The sequence below is a fragment of the Diadema antillarum genome, unplaced genomic scaffold (genome assembly GCF_040938485.1).
Source record: "Diadema antillarum isolate AM-2024a unplaced genomic scaffold, OU_Dant_1.0 seq00001041_RagTag, whole genome shotgun sequence".
NCBI classification, from domain to species: Eukaryota; Metazoa; Echinodermata; class Echinoidea; order Diadematoida; family Diadematidae; genus Diadema; species Diadema antillarum.
The window spans coordinates 1,194,969-1,213,951 of record NW_027271872.1 but is presented as its reverse complement, the minus strand read 5'-3'; the positions used below and the strand labels follow the sequence as shown (position 1 = coordinate 1,213,951).

Below are 18,983 nucleotides of genomic sequence, written 5' to 3'. Positions count from 1 at the left end.
ATTGGTCCTAATAAAAGGTGGGACCTTTAATATTTTATATATCAAATGGTTTCTAATTATCTCATAAAAAGTTGAAACCTGAATCCCCATTTTGACCAGAACTGTACCATCCCTTGAAAGTGCTACCTATATCATTGTTATTAACCCTTACTGTGCTTTTTACGCCCATCGGCAAACATGCTCAAGAGCTTTCTGTACTGATTGGCCCAAAAGTCTGGAAACTAATTGTCAATGAATCGAAAGAGATTACCTAATCCCCTAATCCCTATTGAGTCACCATGGTACATTGCTATACCTGAGTGAGCTTGCTAACTCTACAACTAGGTAAAGTTTGGATGGATTATTAAATAATCCGGCTAAAACAGTTTTGAAAGTTATGCAAAGATCCTGAAAATGTAAAGAGTTTATGAGAAAATGCGCCAGATATCTCATTTTTGTGTGAGCTCAGCCTGCACAATTTACCAATGGTACCCAATATGACTGACCTGCTGAGGACATGGTTTTCAGCAAAATTTTGAAGTAGACATCATGCCTCATTCATGATTGGTTGGTTGCTAAGGGGGAGAATTGGTCGAAAATTTCAGTTGTGACACAGACCCGAAAAGTTCATTGAAATCTCTTTGCTGAAGTTAGAGGAAGCTGTATATGAAGAGATGAGAGAGACTCTAAAGTCGGGACGACGTTTACAAACTTGAGGTTCAGAGGAGGAAGTCTGCCCGGCCTTCTACTATGCCAGGGGGTGGATACACGATAGGGGGGAATTAATTTGGTCGATCAACAGGAATCAACTCGAGATTCGTCCAGAAAGGAACTCAGACAAACAAAAAATTTGATGGAAAACAAGCTTGTTTGAGTCAGAAAAACCAAGGGAAAGTTCACGTAATGACCCAGCAGGCTTAAGTTGTGTCAGGATGTAAATATTAAATGCCTGGAAAAAATTAAAAACAGAGAGAGAGAGAGAAGAAGTTACTTTTCTTTTGTTACTTTCAAATACATGATTATGGATTGACACACACACGCATCCATTCAAACACTGTCATATGTGTTGCATCATCACATTACCTGTATAAGATCAGGGATTATAAAAGGAAGAAAATGCATGAAAAGCTGATTTTGGCATTATAACCTTCTCACTTTTCTAACATTTAATTCTTTTTGAAAATATTTTCCTTGTAATGAAGAAGGGGAAGTTTAAATATCGATTTAAAGCATAGAATCTGAAAAATTCATATTTGCCAAAAAGCAAAAATTATTTTCTAGACATAATATGGCTTTTGTGATGATGAATCACCACACAATTACATATTTGTATACATCTACATAATATACTGGTCTACAAAACATATGGACATATATGTGACCCGCTACAACAAAATGGTCCTAAAGTCGCGCACGGTCGAAGCCGTGAAAATCGAGTTTGAAGTCAGAGCATCAAAATTGGTCAAAACTTACGATTTTCTGATTTTGACATATTATTAGAGTCTCACATGTCTTCTATCATCAGTCGAAATTTTGAAGCGAAATGATGAAAAGAAAGACCAGAAAATGGCGTTTTTCTGGGCCATGTTTTTTAGGCGTTTCATCGAAGCAGAAACTGGTTCGAACATTTGGATTGAGCGCCACAAATAGGCTCCGCCCCTAACAATGACCAGAGTGATCTCATTGGTCAGTTTGCTGCTTGCCGCTAACCGAAGCGTGAAGCTCGCACACTGCACAGTCGAATGGTGCGTGCGGGCGGGATGCGCTATGCCCAGCCGCTTCTCCTGGCATCCTGGTCACTGATTGGTCGGTGAGGAGACCGCCGACGCTGTGTTTGAATGAGCATTTCGGGGGTTGCTAGGGCTTACCTTCTATTATCCGGAGGTGAATATACTGACTTGCGTGTCCCTTGATCGTGATTGCATCGCAAGGAGAACTTTTAGGGCGCTTTTCTCGAAACAGTAATTTCCCAAACGTCTCAACATGCTCTCTTTTAAACATCGATATCTCCGCAGCCGATTATTTTTATAAGATGTGTTATACATCAATTAAAAGCAGAAAGATTAGGGAATTGTGTCATGCAATTTTCAAATAATCGACCTCGCCCGACTTTAGGATCATTTTGTTGTAGCGGGTCACATATATATCATACACACGTATGCATACACACAAATATATACAAATGTGTAATGTAACACATGCCTTGAGGATATATCACAAGCAGGTATGAGAAAAAATCATCTAAAAGTAAGGGGATAAAAGGAGAAAAGAGGAGGAAAACATTACCAGAAAAAAAAATAATGACAAGAAAGCAGAAATACAAAACAAATTTGAAACTTGCATATCCCTTGAAAGTAACACCTGAATAGTATTGTAATACTCTAAATGTCAACTCATAAGCCTGCATGCCAATTTTACTCCTTTGCTGATCAGTACTCACAGTACATCGGTTTGTCTGCATATTCCACGGCAGTTGCCATGGCAATTTCTATGTATCTTCTTTGTATGTCAAATTTACCATGGTCTTGTGCAGATGCAGATCGAGTCCTTGAGAGTTTCCCATCACAAGTAGTATCCCTGGTCGGCACATGTGATGACGTGTCTTATCCGAAGCATGCTGTGATTGCTACCTGGCTGTGGAATATGCATGGAGAATCCATGCTGTCTCTGTCTATGTTATACCCACAAAGCTTGCCCTGTTCCCACCCGCAAACCCCACCCTTAACTTAATTCACCCCCATCTTTTTCTTAAATTCTGGGCAGGTGCATATCAAAATGTCCCCCGCATCATCGTTCGGCTCTTGAAAGCACAAGTGAATATTTTGTGCTGTGCTTCAGGAATTAATGGTGGATGTTTTTGAACTTGACATGATGAAAAACAGCAGTGGCTGTTTTTTTTTTTTTTGTATTTGGCTTAATTACTCTCTGATAATCATGCAAAGGTAGAGATATGTTTACATTATGTATATACATGCACGCACACATATGTTTGTCGATGTGACACATTACACTTTCATTGCTTTGCTTTATTGCTGTTGTTTGCAACAAACTGCAAATTGAATTGAATACTGAATATTTTTCTGTAGGCAATATTTTCTGTGCACATTAAAAACACGATAGTGCATGATTAACACACAGTAAAGAACAATATACAAAAATCTACAAGTTTAAGTACGTCTGTAGCAAAATGTCAGTGAATTTTGAAATATCACAGAATATATGTCTGTATATTTTTTTTCTTTGTTCCATGTGAGTATGTCCTTCAGGAGGATTATCCTACCCATGTATCCCCAACACAATGCTGTAAAACACAACATTTTCGTATATTGGAGCCTACGGCTTTTTCACAACATGAAATTTTTAGTGCCTCTTGCATTTATGCATGTAGTGCAGACAAGAGCTTTCTCGTGCATTTGAATTTTGTGAATCTTGATTTAAAATGCACATGAACTTTCCTCATTTTACAGTAATTCTATGCCATATTGTCTGATTTTGGAGAGTATGAACAGAATGAGCACTTGAAGAGTTTGTTTGCAAAAACTGATAATATTTGTGATTAAAGGTCAAGAAAAATAAAGAGAATAATAAGAAAATGTTTGCTTCTTTTGACCATAACTTCAAAAATTTACCTTTATATGTAGTGACCAATATCATTTAAAAGGTATTATTTTGTACTTTGTGACAGAGACCGTACTTCAAAATCTTCAAAAATGGACTTATCGGTTTTTGCGAACAAACTCTTCACTTGTAGCATTAGTGATTCATTAACTCCCTGTATGGTGTATCTCTGTGGCTATTGTGCAACAATATATTGTTGGCTGAGAGCCAGAAGGGCGTTATCGTTATCGCAATTTTTGGAGGTATTGAGTTATTGGTATCAAGTTGTAAGAGCTTGATCTCCTCTACATTATGGTGTCAATTGAAAATTATTTTCATTTTTAAGTAAAATGTTTACAGTAAAAATCACAACTTGGGCACTTTTTACCCAATATTTGGAACAATGATAAATCTACCCTCTTTGTGATTAAGTAAACTTTTTATTTCATGAAAATGGATTGTTTTGTTTTTTTGTTCATGCTCAAATCTTGGAATGCGATAGTGCCCTTCCGGTTCTCAGCTGACAATATGGTGCATTCTTGGACATGATTCAAACTCATCGTAACGTTTCTCCCTTTCCCCTCTTGGAAATTCAAGTAGCAAGGCTTTCATTTTGTCGCTGCACATAGGTCCCAAATTGTTGTGCATCCTACACATGTCTTACTGGCAAGTCCTAGATTGGGGAGTGCAGCATTTTGGTTGAAAGCGTTTTCCTTTAGGATAGGGGTGATTGCTATTAAACTAATGCTCAGCTGTATCCCGCTTCAAGACGCTCACGAAGGGTTGATGCTCCGACATATATGGGCGAGACGCGTCCTTACGGGGGAGAAAATTTCTTCCTGTGGTTCTGCATGATCGGGGCCGACTTTTGCTCCGCAACGTCAGTCAATCGAGCAGAAGGAGTCGTTGATTTCGAGCGGGGAGGAACTCTTGGGGGAAGCATTTAGCAGGAAGTGGCAATTTGACATTCAGCCTGGAGGGGAGAGAGTTGATTACAAACCAGACCAACAATGCACTACGGATGATCGATAGCTACATGGGGGCAGATAACGCACCCGGGCCGAACAAGGACCCGTCGATTCTCCCAGGGGCCTCCACATCTTTTTTGGGAGGGAAATAAACACATGTAAGCTCATCAAAGCATTGTGGCTTTTTTTTTTTCAGCATGGTATTGAGGACATATCGTGTGCAAGTGTTTTAAATGCAGGCAGAAATATTCTTACGCGGAGATGATGGCAATTATTTTCGATGTGATTGGATGTCATCTGTTGGTATCAAGAATTTCTATGGCTGAACAAGGATTTAATACATCTCTGGCATCGTGAACAGCATTGGACGACTGTCACCATGCTGCGCAGAAGGAGCGCATCCGTAAACTTTCCAGGTACTAGAAATATCCTTTAAAGGAACAGATGAAATCATGGTCTTCTTTTTTTTTTTATTATTTGTGACCCTGCATCTCAAAACAAACAAAAAGTCGCCAGATATGAATTTTTAGTTAAGACCATATTCTGAAAGAGCAGACTTTAAGCTTTAAAATGATGTATAACTCAAATCAAATGGACTCTCCTAACCTATCTAAATATTGGAAAGAAAGCACAAACTCAGGAAAAGTGTGAACTGAGAAAAGAGGCTCTGAAGTACAGTGTCTATTCAAGCGCATAATCTTTACCAAACCGTGCTGGCTGTGCGATGAATGGGACAAAAAACAGGAAGTAAACCACCAGAGTAACAACAATGAAGGGATTATCAGATTAGACTGAAATTAAGCATGCCTCATTAACACATTCTGTTCATAATTAGTGTCAACTTTCAAAGCAGTAGCATTATCCTTTCAAAAGTTATTAGAGTTGCAAGTGAAGAGTGTGGACAAGGTTTTTCAGAAATGAAAAAGGGATTCTAAAGACACACCTAATCACACTATTCTACCAAAAATCTTCAAGATAAGCTGCTAAAAAACACACTTTCCTGCACGTTTTATGATACCAAATTTTAGCATAATGTAAAATAAGACACCCGCTCTTTCAGAAAATATGATAAAGTCAAGTTCGGCTAGGTTGACCCATTTCACTTATTTTCAGTCCTTACGCAAAATCAGTGTGTGCGACTTTATGTTCGTTTTGAGGTGCACGGTCACATTTAGCCATCAACTGAATGACCTTAAGGTACAGCAGAGTGCTTACGACAGGAGGGAAATCTTGCATAAATTGTTGTTTTGTATGTAGCTCTTGGATAAAAATCTGTGCTTTATAGGCAGTATGTGATGTTTGATTAAAACTATATATGAAAAATTCAGGTGTCCGTATCAGTACACACGTATGCCATTGCATGCAATTACGCATCAGTAGGAACATGTAATATTTCTTCTTAGTTCCTACATTTAACAGTCCATTCATACACATTTATTGTTAGACATGCATTTGTTGTATATCATACTTTAAAATGTGTGCTAGATGTGCATAGAGATGAAGGGATTGATATACCACAGCATGCTTAATATATGTGTATGCAGTGTGTGTGTGTGTGTGTGTGTGTGTGTGTGTGTGTGTGTGTGTGTGTGTGTGTGTGCGTGTGCGTGCACCCATTTGTGTTTTCTCATAAACGGCTGTAATCAGGGATATTCTAGTGTTTCACTTCGAGCAATCAGGGATACATTTCACCCTTAGCATATTCCCGTTTGTTCATAGTATTCAAAACAAGTGAAAATTCAGTGAATCCTAGGGCCATGTAGGGTATACCTCAGGGGTTAAAGGGTGTGTACAGTTCTGGTCTAGGTGATGATTTAGCTTTTAATGTTTTACGAGATATTCAGAAACCACTCTATGAGATGTCAAAGAGCATGCAATTCTAAGGCGTATCAAAAGTTTATTTGATGAAAATTAGTTTTGAAATGGCTGAGATATCCAAAAACAAGGTGAAACAAAGAGATCCTAATAAAAGGCGTGGCCTGTCGCCTTTTATTATTATCACTTTTTTGGATATCTCAGCCATTTGAAAACCCATTTTCATCAAATAAACATTGAATCCTTCTTAAAATTACGCGCTCTTTCATATTTCATAAGAGGTTTCTCATTATCTCACTTAAGAATGTTCAAAACATGAATCCTCACCTCAACCAGTACTCTACAGTCCCTTTAATGCACCTGCCTGTTCTGCATATTTAGGACCTGTATGTCGGCAAATAGTTTTCACGCTATTCAAATGGGGAAAATTTAATAAAATATTTTTAGATGTATTCTTGATTTGTATTGTATGCATGTACACTCCATGAAGCCTCAGTTTTTTACTTTCTAAACTGTATTGAGTATTCATCATGGTTTTCAGTGTCAATTAGCTAGGTTATTGGAAAAAAAAGAAAAATAATTTTTTCATAACCAAATAATGGAATATGCCCGGTTACCTTGAGCAAACTATCATATCCCTGGTTGAAGCACCAATGAGAATGTGTATGTGTGTTTGTGTGTGGGTAATGAAATGTCCCGATGCTGTTTGGTGGAAGAACTATTAATTGTGTTGTCAAAGTGTGTTGCCATGGAGATTAAACCGAATGCGTCAAATTTGTCATCCCTCCAGTCTAGTTCGTAAGATGGTAACTCGTGTTCATTTACGTCATGTCTCCATTTAATTCCATAGTTGGTGCATTCACTTTCAAAATTACTGTGGTACTGTATATCATACCATTGCATTTTGTTGCCTAATTGCACTGTTTCATTGTCATTGGCAAAATACCACCGTAATATACTACAGTAATTTTTATACATGGTAGCATTCTCATAGATTTTAAACAGGGAGAAGACGAAATGTGTCAGGTGGCATATGTGATTTGCAAATATACATCCCTGCGTGATTGGTGGTATACTATATCCATGACGCAATTCACACACAAATCTTACATGCATATTTCATGCGAAGTTTGAATGATCACCGTAAATACTATGGTATACATTTGGTTTTGTGTTTACATTACTAATTAATGTATGAAATTCTATGGTATCTCTCTGTCAATGTGAACCCACCTTCTCGGGGGGGTTGATTGTTGCTATACAGTTTGTATCATGTTGCTATGCAGCTCGGCCCAAAGTGTATCAAGAATCAGATACAGTGTATATGTATTTCAAAAAATGAAGAATGGTCACAGTTATCAACTAGTTGCAGGGTGTTCTAATTAACAGGATCCAGCAGTTAGATGATTTCTTTCATTTTCCTAGCTCTTTACAGTTAGTTATTATTTTACGCAAGGAGAGCAGTCCCTTTGATTAACCCGTTGAGCACGAGTCCCGAGTATACTCGGGCAGATGTCTATGAGAAATGTGTGTTGTAGCAAACCTAAATCAGTCCATCCTCAATGGTAAAGGACATATTGCTGACTGGGGTGCCTGAAGTATTCAAGGACCAGGTGAATCATAAGAAACTTTTTTGGTTTCTAATCACAATCCAAAAATTGGCTTGGATTCATACATTTTTTTTTACAATTATTCCTTTGTCTAATAACAAATGCAATTCCATGTACAGAGTTTTGAAGAAGTTTGAGTGAATATGCCAAATCAGACTTGAGTGAATCCAGCAATGTTAGTACCATGCATCAGTGAAAGTTTCAGGAAAATTGGACAATTCCTTCAAATGTAATGAATTTTTAAAAGTTTCAGCTGGATGAGAAGACTACAAAAGTTTGTGATATCCCTGCGGGGCAACGATATAAAAAGAAAATATAAACAGAATTCAACATATTTTCATTTTTCTGCCAAAATGAAAGAATGCTGACTTACCTCTTTCAGAAGGCAGGGGGAACAGTATTACCCATAACATGTGTCAGTAGCAAGTCAAGAGAGTGTGCATTTTTCATTAAAATGACATTTTGCAGAATTTTCTTTAAATCCATCCATCGTTGTACAAATACGTGACATCAGAACCTGCAGTAGTTTTCTCATCCAGCGATAGCTGCACTAAAACTTTAGAAATTCATAACTTTTCAAAGGATTGTCCGATTGTCCTCAAACTTTCACTGATGTGAATTCTACCTATATTGCTGCATTCACTCAATCCACACACAAGGGTGAACTTTCCCTTTAAGGGTTTGGAGAGTTTGACCAAAAGTAGAATTTCCTCCCGTCCCTTTCGCATATGTCAAGGTTGAGGGTGTGGAGATGGATTTTACTTGAGCAATACCCCTTGCTTTCACTGAGCTCGAATTCCGCACATAAAAGATTCACCCCGCCGATCACCTCCTTCAGATCTTACTTCCTGACCACATGGTGGGTTCAAAAACTCGCCCTTCTTCAAGGACTTTCTTTCTCGAAAAAAGGATCGACTAATCACTCCAAATTAAGTCCTGTTTCACCTTTTAAGCTCTCTTGCAAGAGATCTTTTGCAGACCCATGATTGCTGGAACTTTTCAAGTAATTATCACGATTATTGAATTAACTTTATCTTGATCCTGAGTGGGAGAGCTCGAGCAGATTTTTGCTCGGCTTGGGATTGGTTTCGCAAGCGAGATAAAACGAGGAATCAAATTGGTGTGGAGAGATGCTGATGTGATTCACGGGGTTGGAGATTCTTAAGATCCGCTGGGTGGGTCTTCATCTCCGTCTCTTCTAGATTGGCTAAATTGCTGCACGGCTCTCGAACATGGGAAGTTAATGGCCCTGAAGTTTAGTGATTGCCCAAGTCGTGAGTTCAAGATCCCAACCTTTTAATGCTCAATACTTGGAATGGATGCTCAAGAGACGTGTATTAAAGAAGCACCAGTTCGCTGAGCAGTGACAACAGCATCGCAAAAAATAGTCTGCTCTCTTGAACAAAACAGCCCCAAGACTTTTATGGGGGAAATCTTTGAGCACATCAAAAGTAGTGAGCTGTATTTACGATCGGTCTGTTTGATCAGCACAGAATGCAAAACAACAAACCATTTTTCAAGCTCGAGCTGATCAGGGGTTGCCCCCAGCAAAATGATTCCCAACCAATCACTGAATTAGGCTCACATCATTGGGCCATGGGGAAATATGATTTGTAATCAGGACGAATTCATAGCACTTTTATCATCATTAAATGGGGCAGCAGTGCTATTAACTTTCTAAACCAAAACTACCACTCAGATTGTGGAGTTGATATTTCAAGGTCAGCATGAATTCAGACTGATGTACAGTCAATTATCAGAGCACTTTTGCACTGTGCACAAAAAGTCATGTTGAATGGTTTCTTGTCATTACAGTAAGTAATGATAATGAACATTTTTTATAAAACAGATATCACAATATGAATATCATTTCTATGTACTTTTTCTGGAAAGGAAATGACAGAAGAAAGAGGACAAAGGACAGTCAACATTCTTATATCATTTAATTATTCAACATGAAAGAATGATTCTTATTATCATTCCTGTTGTATGCAAATGTTTTATCACACCTAATCATGTGGAACCAAGTAAGCAAATTACATGGGGGAAAACAAACGAAGTGCCCAATTGAAAGTTGATATTCACAGGGATGGGACTGTAAACAGTGCCTTTAAAAAAATAATTCAGTTTCATAACTCAGTTAGAAAAAAAAAATGAGAGGAAATCATGATTCAAACATAAAGTAGAACAGAACATGAAATGATTTTCTCTTTTAAATTGATAAAAAAAAACATGCAGCAGACAGCTTTTGGGAGCAAAGGCATTGCTACATGAGGGATCATTATCTTTGTATGAAAAACATAAACTTAGTAAAGAGACTTGCATACTCAGACAGATATCATGGACTACAAATTTCACTTTCATTGTCATTGTGTATGTTACATCAGGACAATTCTGGCAGGAGACCATATTCTGTAATGTATGCTAGCAGATATTTTTTCATACAAAAAAAGAAAAATTATATCAAAATACCAATCCTGTGAGTAGAAGTAGAAATTAATGAAGTTAATACAAATATTGATGAGTGATGCAAGTGAACTACTGATGCAAGGAATTATAGTTGTTTCAATTCATATTGTCTTTCAATGCATTTTTTTTAAATGTAACAAAAAAGGGGAAAACTATTGAAATACCAATCCTTGTAAGCAGAAATTAATGAAGTGGAAACAAACATTGATGAGTGATGCAAGTGAACTCCTGGTGCATGGAATGGCAGTTATTTCCTATCGTCGTTAAACGCAGCCTTCATATTGCTGGCCAACAAAGCAAACTGTCTGCGCAAACCAAGCAGGATGTAATACCCACAGTAACAGCCAAGAGGTACTTTATGGGTTGACCTTCAGTTTGTACTCCATGGGTAGCAATACTGCGGGGTTGTTCCTTCCGCTCTGCTGAGCGATCAACAAATTATTCGAGCATTCGGATGTCTTCTCCTCCAACGAACTTGTCAGTTGATAAACAGAAGGATGTTAAGGCTCTTGTGTGAAGTGTGTGACATTAGTGCCCTTATGTTTCTTTGTAACATCTAGCAGGCCTGTTTTGCATGTGAGGCTTGCTTCAATTTCATCATGCTCTGTTTAATAGCAGTGATGAAATGTAAGAATGTTTACCAAATTTTAGCTAAAACTCGAACTGCCTCACTATCTGGTCATAACATGTCAAAGCAGTCATCAAGTTTTCCTCCTTTTTTTCCCCTTTTAAAAACTTCAGTGCATCATCCAATTACCTAGTCAGATGAATTTAATATATTCCACAGTGTGTGGAAAATGTTTTCTAAGCATAGATTAAGTTATTCAAATTCATGAATTTCTTCCGTCGAGATGTTTTCATTGCAACTGATTGACAAATTGCCCTACATCGACGTAAATAAGCACTGAATTGATCAGTGTTTTAGTAGTAGCCATGATAAAAAATCATGGGCGTACATACTCGAGCAGGATTCGAACCTACGACCTCCTGATCACCGGACAGGCGTCATCTCCACTAGACCACCGAGCTTTCACCCGAAAGCAAGTGTTGGTTCTAATCCTTATAGCATGCAGCGGGTACTGCTTTGTTATTCAAATTCATGAATTTCTTCCGTCGAGATGTTTTCATTGCAACTGATTGACAAATTGCCCTACATCGACGTAAATAAGCACTGAATTGATCAGTGTTTTAGTAGTAGCCATGATAAAAAATCATGGGCGTACATACTCGAGCAGGATTCGAACCTACGACCTCCTGATCACCGGACAGGCGTCATCTCCACTAGACCACCGAGCTTTCACCCGAAAGCAAGTGTTGGTTCTAATCCTTATAGCATGCAGCGGGTACTGCTTTGTTATTCAAATTCATGAATTTCTTCCGTCGAGATGTTTTCATTGCAACTGATTGACAAATTGCCCTACATCGACGTAAATAAGCACTGAATTGATCAGTGTTTTAGTAGTAGCCATGATAAAGTTATATGTTATTTATTGTCAGCCTGATGAGCTTGAATCATGAAGTTTAATATTGGGAAATGATAATTTCTCTTTGTCATCCTTTGGAATTTTGTATGATTTACATGTATATAGTCAGAACCTTAACTTTAAGTCATTAGTACCTACCTTCTTTCCATTAAAAGATGATTTTATCTGTGTAATATTATCTTCTTAATTAAAAGATAATATTATGATTGTGTATTAAACAAATCTCTGGGTCTGTTGGAAAAAAAAATGTCAAAGTCATGTGACCAAGATACCATGGATGGCCAGAAACAAGACAAGATATCCATGATTATCATTTTTAAGACATGAATATTGTTGTCTGTGTATATCTTGTGCGAGTGTCATTGAATGGCATCAGTTTGTTTTGAATATTATGGATGGAATTTCTCGATGTAATTACATATTGTATACACTGCATAATTTGAGATAGAATCATTCTTTCCAAATATTGCAAGTCAGATGATGTTTGTCAAATTGACAGCTTGAAAACATTTTGCCTCCTGTAGTATTATTTATTCCGTGCCTTGCAAGTCCTAAAAAAAGTGAAATGATATTTATGCTTGCAAAGTGTGTGGCATATCAAGTATATTTCTGTTTGCTTTGTCACATTCTTATGGGCAATTCCGCAGTTAGATGGACATGACATGGATAAAAGAAATGTGCCTCTTTATCTTACTCTTTAATCTAGGTATCAACTAATGCCATGGATGTTCACCAATCATTAAGGTCTTTCAAATGCAGTAGATTTTATTTTTCATATTTACTGATTGCGCGAGATCTAAAACCATCATTTAAAATGAACATATGGGACTAGAGACGCTGAAATTCACTTAAATGCAAATAACAGTGGGTTCCTTTGAATTTTTTTCCTCAAAGTTTTGCTAAAGGGTAAAAGATGAATACATTTAAATACTCCAGAAGTCATGTGACATTCTGTCAATTACAAAAGGGTGAAATGACCTGCGGAATTACTCCGGACAAATGTAACGTTACTAACCGTAACGTTACTAACCATGCTTTTGGGGGTCTAGCTAAGAAATTATTGGTCGAACTGCTCAAAAAAATTGCATGAACATTAGTCATGATGCAATAATTGAAATTAATGCAACACTTTGTTTGAAGTAACCTGAATTTTTGCACACTTTTAGTTGCAAGACATTGATTTTTTTGTCATGTCCTTTTTTTTGTAACGTTACTAACCAGCCCTTTAAGTTGCCATAGCAATTCTAATATTTCTTGGATTGTATTCATTCTTTTCTGTATCATAAACCTGGGAAGGATGAACATGTTTTTGACGTAATTTTGACTTGAAATCAATAAATGGTAATTTAGTAGTAAAAACAAATATCCAAATTTGTTCAAATGTAACGTTACTAACCGCGGAATTGCCCTTATGCAAGAACACATAGTATAAGCAAGATGTATGGTCTTTATGATTCACAAGTTACAGACATTTAATTGCTGATATCATCATTAGTGTGCAAATGCTTATGATACACACATATGTATTTGTTGGTATTTTTTTATTTCTCTATCACTTTTTGATATACTCCATTGCTTCTTTTAAGATTGAATCATAAGACTGCTCTCAAATTTGTGTATACCACTCCAGTTTAGAAATGACAACTTAGCTTTCATGTTGTCATTATATATTAATGTATGTAAATTTTATGCATAATTTCGTATTTTCCCGTCCAGTGATTCGTGGGTTCCTGGTCAGACGCCAGATGAAGCACCAATGGGAGATCGTAGAGAGCCAGCGCAAATACATAGCCAGCTTCCTGTCTGACATTGAACAGAAGGGGGAGACATTGTCCAAAGTGAGTTGATTCAGATTGTTTGCCTGCCTATCTCTCTCTCTCTCCCCCTCTCTATATATTTTTCTCCCTCTATATCCCTCTACATCTCTCCCTTCTCTAGCTTTCTACCTCTTACTTTCTCTTTATCTATTTCTCTCCCTTTATATTTCTATAGCCCTCCCTTTTTATCTCTCTATCTCTCTGTTTATCTGTCTACCTCAGACTTTCTCTTTATCTATTTCTCTCCCTCTATATCTCTCTCTCCCTCTCTATATCTTTCTACCTCTTCCTTTCTATCTATTTCTCTCCCTCTATATCTCTCTATGTCTCTCCTTATATCTTTCTACCTCTTACTTTCTCTCTCCATCTATTTCTCTCCCTCTGTATCTCTCTCTATATCTTTCTACCTCTTACTTTCTCTCTATCTATTTCTCTCTCTATATATATATATATCTGTGCTTCTCTTCAAATATATTTCTCTCACTTTCATTCCAGCAATCATATCTATATCAGTCTGAGATGTCATATCTTTCTCTCTTTTTCTACCTCTTTTCTTCTGGCTTTTCATATATCCCTCTTTCTATTTTGTTCTCTTTCTCTCTCTGACATATAATCTCTTTGTCACACAGACATCATATACACATAAACCCACATTGTGTGACTGGGAAGTTATTATCGCTGTTGAACTACATATTGGGCTTGTCTGTCTTATGATTAGATATAATGTCCAAATATCAACATCTTTTCTTCTGTTGCCCTGATTATTATGATGCCTTGTGTACTCTTTTCAGAAAAGATTGTTCATAATGTATTTCCAATATTGTACATTTATAACTTGTTGATTTCTCTGTGCAGTCAGCTTTCTATCCAAAAAGAACAAACAATCAATTACACTATTCAGGTACTTTTCTTTATCATGCATGTCTTCTTCCATGGAAATCATATTTGGCCCCTTTTTATTGTTCTGTCTCCTAACTGCAACATCTTTTTTTTTTTTTTTTGTCTTTTGGGATCTTGATTTTTTTTTTGTTTTGTTTTGTTTTTGTTTTTGGTTTGTTTGTTTTTTTTTTGGGGGGGGGAATACAGTTATGTAAACACTGACAACACCTTTTTTTGTCAAAGTGCATGGATGGTGATGATGCTTTCATTGCTCCATCCTGGCATCACAGTTATTCCTTTTTCTGTTCTTCCTCTGTAGATTTTTTTTTTGTTATTGTCCTTCATGCTTGCTGTTGTTTTCTTTTTTTAGCACGCTATCTCCTTCTCTCTCCTTTTGTTATTTTCCATTGAGTCATTCATCCTTCTGTCCATCCTATTTGGATGTGAGAGTGTCTTCTATCTTTGTTTCTTTGCTTTCCAATGTAATATTTTCCTTCCTCACCTCTTCCCTGTCTCTCTTGCTCACGTTTGCTACTTTCTGTCATTTTTTCCAAACTTTCTTTCTCTTTCCTATTGTTATTTTCAAATTGACTCATTTATCTTTGTCCACGTCCTTCTTTGATGTTGAAGTTTCTTTCCATCTTTCTATCAAATTTTCTTCCTCTCTCTCTATCTCTCTCTCTCTTCTCCTCTTCTCTCTGCCCTTATTCTTTCTCTCAAGCTTTCATGTTTTTGTTTTTTTGTCTCCATCTTTCCAGTTCTTTCTAGTTTCACCATCCTTGCTATTCTTTCCTTTCTTTCCCTTTGCTTCCTCCATGTTCTTTTCCCTGTCCTGCTGTAACCCTAACATTGTTTGCTCATGATACTGTCATCAATCCCAAACTTTTTTTTTAACTTCAAAATGTCAAGCCATATTGGAGGAAGGCTAATTCAGGGCACATTTCCTCCTCCCCCTGCTGCCCGCACAATTGAGGGCGACATTTCTCTATCAAAACAGGACCATGATGCATTGCCACCGGCTGAATGGGAGTCTCCGCACCATCACGCAATATGCCACTATGTGTTAGTTTCTCTTTCTCATTAATCCATTGAGTGCCAGAAACCATGTTTCTGTAGTTTGGTGCTGTTTCCTTCATGATTTTTGTCATTCACTGATATTTTATGAGGTAGCATGAAAACTTTTTTTGTTTTCACAAGTCACCCCTTGTTTGGTCATGTAGTATTGTTTATTTTTGTTGCAAAATAATCAAAAAAGAAAAAAAGACCCATAATACCTAGATTTAAAATGGATCCTGATATTGGCATCAGACTTTTTGGGAATATCAAAAGGTAGATGTTCCCGACTCAACTTGACACTTTTTTTGTATTTCTTAATGATAATGTGCTGATATAATGCTTTAACCAGTTCCATCTAATTTTTGTTCAAAATAGGAAACACAGTAAAAAAAAAGTTTTTGGTGAGAGATGAGAATATACCTTAGATCCATCATCATCATTCTGTCAGAACTTTCAGATTTTGTCCGTGAAATCAGGACTTTGAAATATATAAGGTTTTTTTTCTTTTAATAAGGCTTTTGCTATATGATGACAATCTCTCTTGCTACGGCAAATATGATATAATGTATCCCTGGTGCGTTTGTTTTCAGGACAACTGCAATAAAAGTTTTCCACAGTTGACTTTTGATTATGTACATTTAACATGGCAGCTTGTCTTGTGGCTGGCTTGCAATAACCCCTTGAAAACAAGACCCAAGTATACTCGGGCAAGTGTCTATGGGAAATGCATGTTGTAGCAAAATCAGCCCGTCCTCAGTGAGTTAAGGTTATCTATTAAGAGTAGTACAGCTGAAAGGAAGGAGAGAATACCACTTAAAAACTAAATCATTCTTTTACCAAGACAATTTTGCTTTCAGTGTAAAAGCTTCTAGGAGCAATTGATTCAGAGTAGCCACTAGTTGTTAGCATTGAAAACAGCAACAACCATGGCCTAATTTTTCGTTCTGGCCCTCTGGAAGACCAGTAATTATACAGTGACGAGGCTACCCTGGGTAAATTAGACCATACTGATCTCATATATTTTTATCCTTTAGCAAAAATTACAAGAAAGTCTCCACATGCAAAGTGAGAAAGAAGACTAGGAAACAAGGAAGAAACAGCAACTCAGCTTGCAAGAATGGTGGTAGACAAAGCCAAGCGCCTTCACACTTTAATTTCAAGTGTGCTCGTCTTGAGATATGAGCCATATTTCAGTTTCATTTGAGTGTGTTGGGACAATGAGAACCTGAGAAACATGATACTCCCATGTTGACAACGCTATATTCATCCATACGCATGTTTAGTCCTCACTTGAGAATGGCTAGTCTCATAGCTGGGAGCTTTCAGACCTCTGTTTCAATGAAGCATCTTTTTTAATTGAGGTTTTTTTTTTTCTGCTACCCAGGGAACATCAAAGTTGTAGTATGCGTGTATTCCATGACTGTAATTGTACAACTATGACAGGAAAAGCCAGTCAGCTTCAAGGAATTTTGGCTCTCCTGCCCCAAAAATTTTAAATTCAAGTTAATGTATGATATTACAGAACGTTCTTTTGCTACAATACATGTGGTTCATTCATGCTTTTGTAAGCCACTGAGGTAACATCAATGTGGCAAAGTTGCTTTTGTTGACATCTAGGAAGTTTCTAGTATGTAGGTTGCATTTTTGTGTGTGAAATACTGAGTTACTTGAACAATATCTAGGCCAGATGCCCAGAAATTATAGTAACACAGTCTGAACTTGGAAAGACTACCACTTTGCTGGTACTCACAACCAGTCGCATCCATTGTCAGGTTGCTTTCTGTGATTCTGGTTCTCTGAGCTTGACTGCAAAATCATATTTCAAAGCCAGTGGTCTCTGTTGTGGAGACATTTGCTAGCAGCTTGGAGCCCCTCTGCACTTGTGGATGATTTCTTGGACTAGGACAAGGACCTACAGTCTTGTAATAGACCTAGGTCAGCAGCAGGAGCAGCAGCATTCAATGAAATGACAGAGTGAAGATCTGGTCTTCGTAGAAACTGATCTGCTTCGCTACCAGGTAACTGGATGAAACTAGGAGACTGGTCAGGTATTCTTTGGTTTTGATTCCAACTACCATGACATCACGCAATTCCCTCATCCCACAGACCACAAAGATATTGTTGGCAGGGAAACAAGAATTGGTTAAAAGATGAGCTTTACTTTTGCATGGGCATAAATTGGCATTATTTCTTATCAGCCAACCTTGCAAACTGATAGAAGTTTTCAAATATTTCATTTTACTCTTGTGTGTGGACAGGGTAAAAAATTTTGGGGAAGTGAAATCCATCACATAGATGACTCTCATATATACAGGGCCCTGAATACTCAACTCATTGAATGTTGGAAGGGTTTCAAAAAACTTTTCTCCCTGCAAAGTTCAGATTATGACTCATGTAGGAAATGTAGAACAAGATATATTGATGTCTGGACAGATGGCCTACATGTAAGGATAGATAAAATTTCTTCTATGATTTTGCCTGGAAGATACCATTAACATCTGATTGTAACAGAAGTCAGTAGTGGATGTACTGCCCATGTGAGATGAGATTGCAGTCTAAGGTTTGATGCATCATGCTATTCTCATTTTCTTTTATAGAGCTCGCAAAAAGTTGTATTCATCTTAATAATGAAGTATGATTCATAATCATTATGTTCAACCCAAAAGCAACCAAAAGTTTGAGTGATTTAGCTCCAGAAGGTACGAGGTCATCATCGAGGAGTTTGTAAGACAAGACTAGCTTGCGGCTTGGGCGAGCCCATCAAACAAAGTGACACCTCACTGATTGGCCTGACATATTTTGAACCGCTCCAAACGAGGTTCACACCCTCTTCATGATGAGCCATATGGGACTCATCGTCCTACTCATCAGCCTCATCCATTTATCCGTCACCTAGCAACCACTATCACATGAATCACCCCGTTCACCAGTCACGGCGGAGGGTTCAAGATCTCTCGCCCCTCCACCGCCCCGATCACCTCTCCATTAACCCCCCCCCCCCACCCTTTTTTCAAGTGCACACTCTGGCAACAATCGTCGGGAGCTCCACAGACGTGCTTCCTGTCGGCGGGAAATACGCAATTTGTTCCCCCCGCTGAGTCGTGCCATCTCGTCGTTGTCCTCCACTCCGGTGGATATACCTCTGTCGCAGATTTGTGTGTTAATAGACGAGACTCATGTATCTCTATTGTGGACTAACCCACCTGGGAACCAAGGGAACTTCATCTTCGTCGGAGGTTAAGGGAATTTAGAGAGGACCCTGTTTCTAGAGATACCACTATCTATATTCGTTTGCGGCCGGTGTTATCT

At 37.7% G+C, this 18,983-nt stretch overlaps 1 protein-coding gene across 1 annotated transcript in view; it reads left to right on the top strand.

The window, feature by feature from the left end:
• Positions 1 to 18,983, top strand: part of LOC139742980 (unconventional myosin-XVI-like) — a 215,402-nt gene that overhangs the window by 156,858 nt on the left and 39,561 nt on the right. The window contains exon 27 of the mRNA XM_071653486.1: positions 13,639 to 13,760. Within this exon, the coding sequence (XP_071509587.1) occupies positions 13,639 to 13,760 (122 nt within the window). The remainder of the gene's footprint in view (positions 1 to 13,638; positions 13,761 to 18,983) is intronic.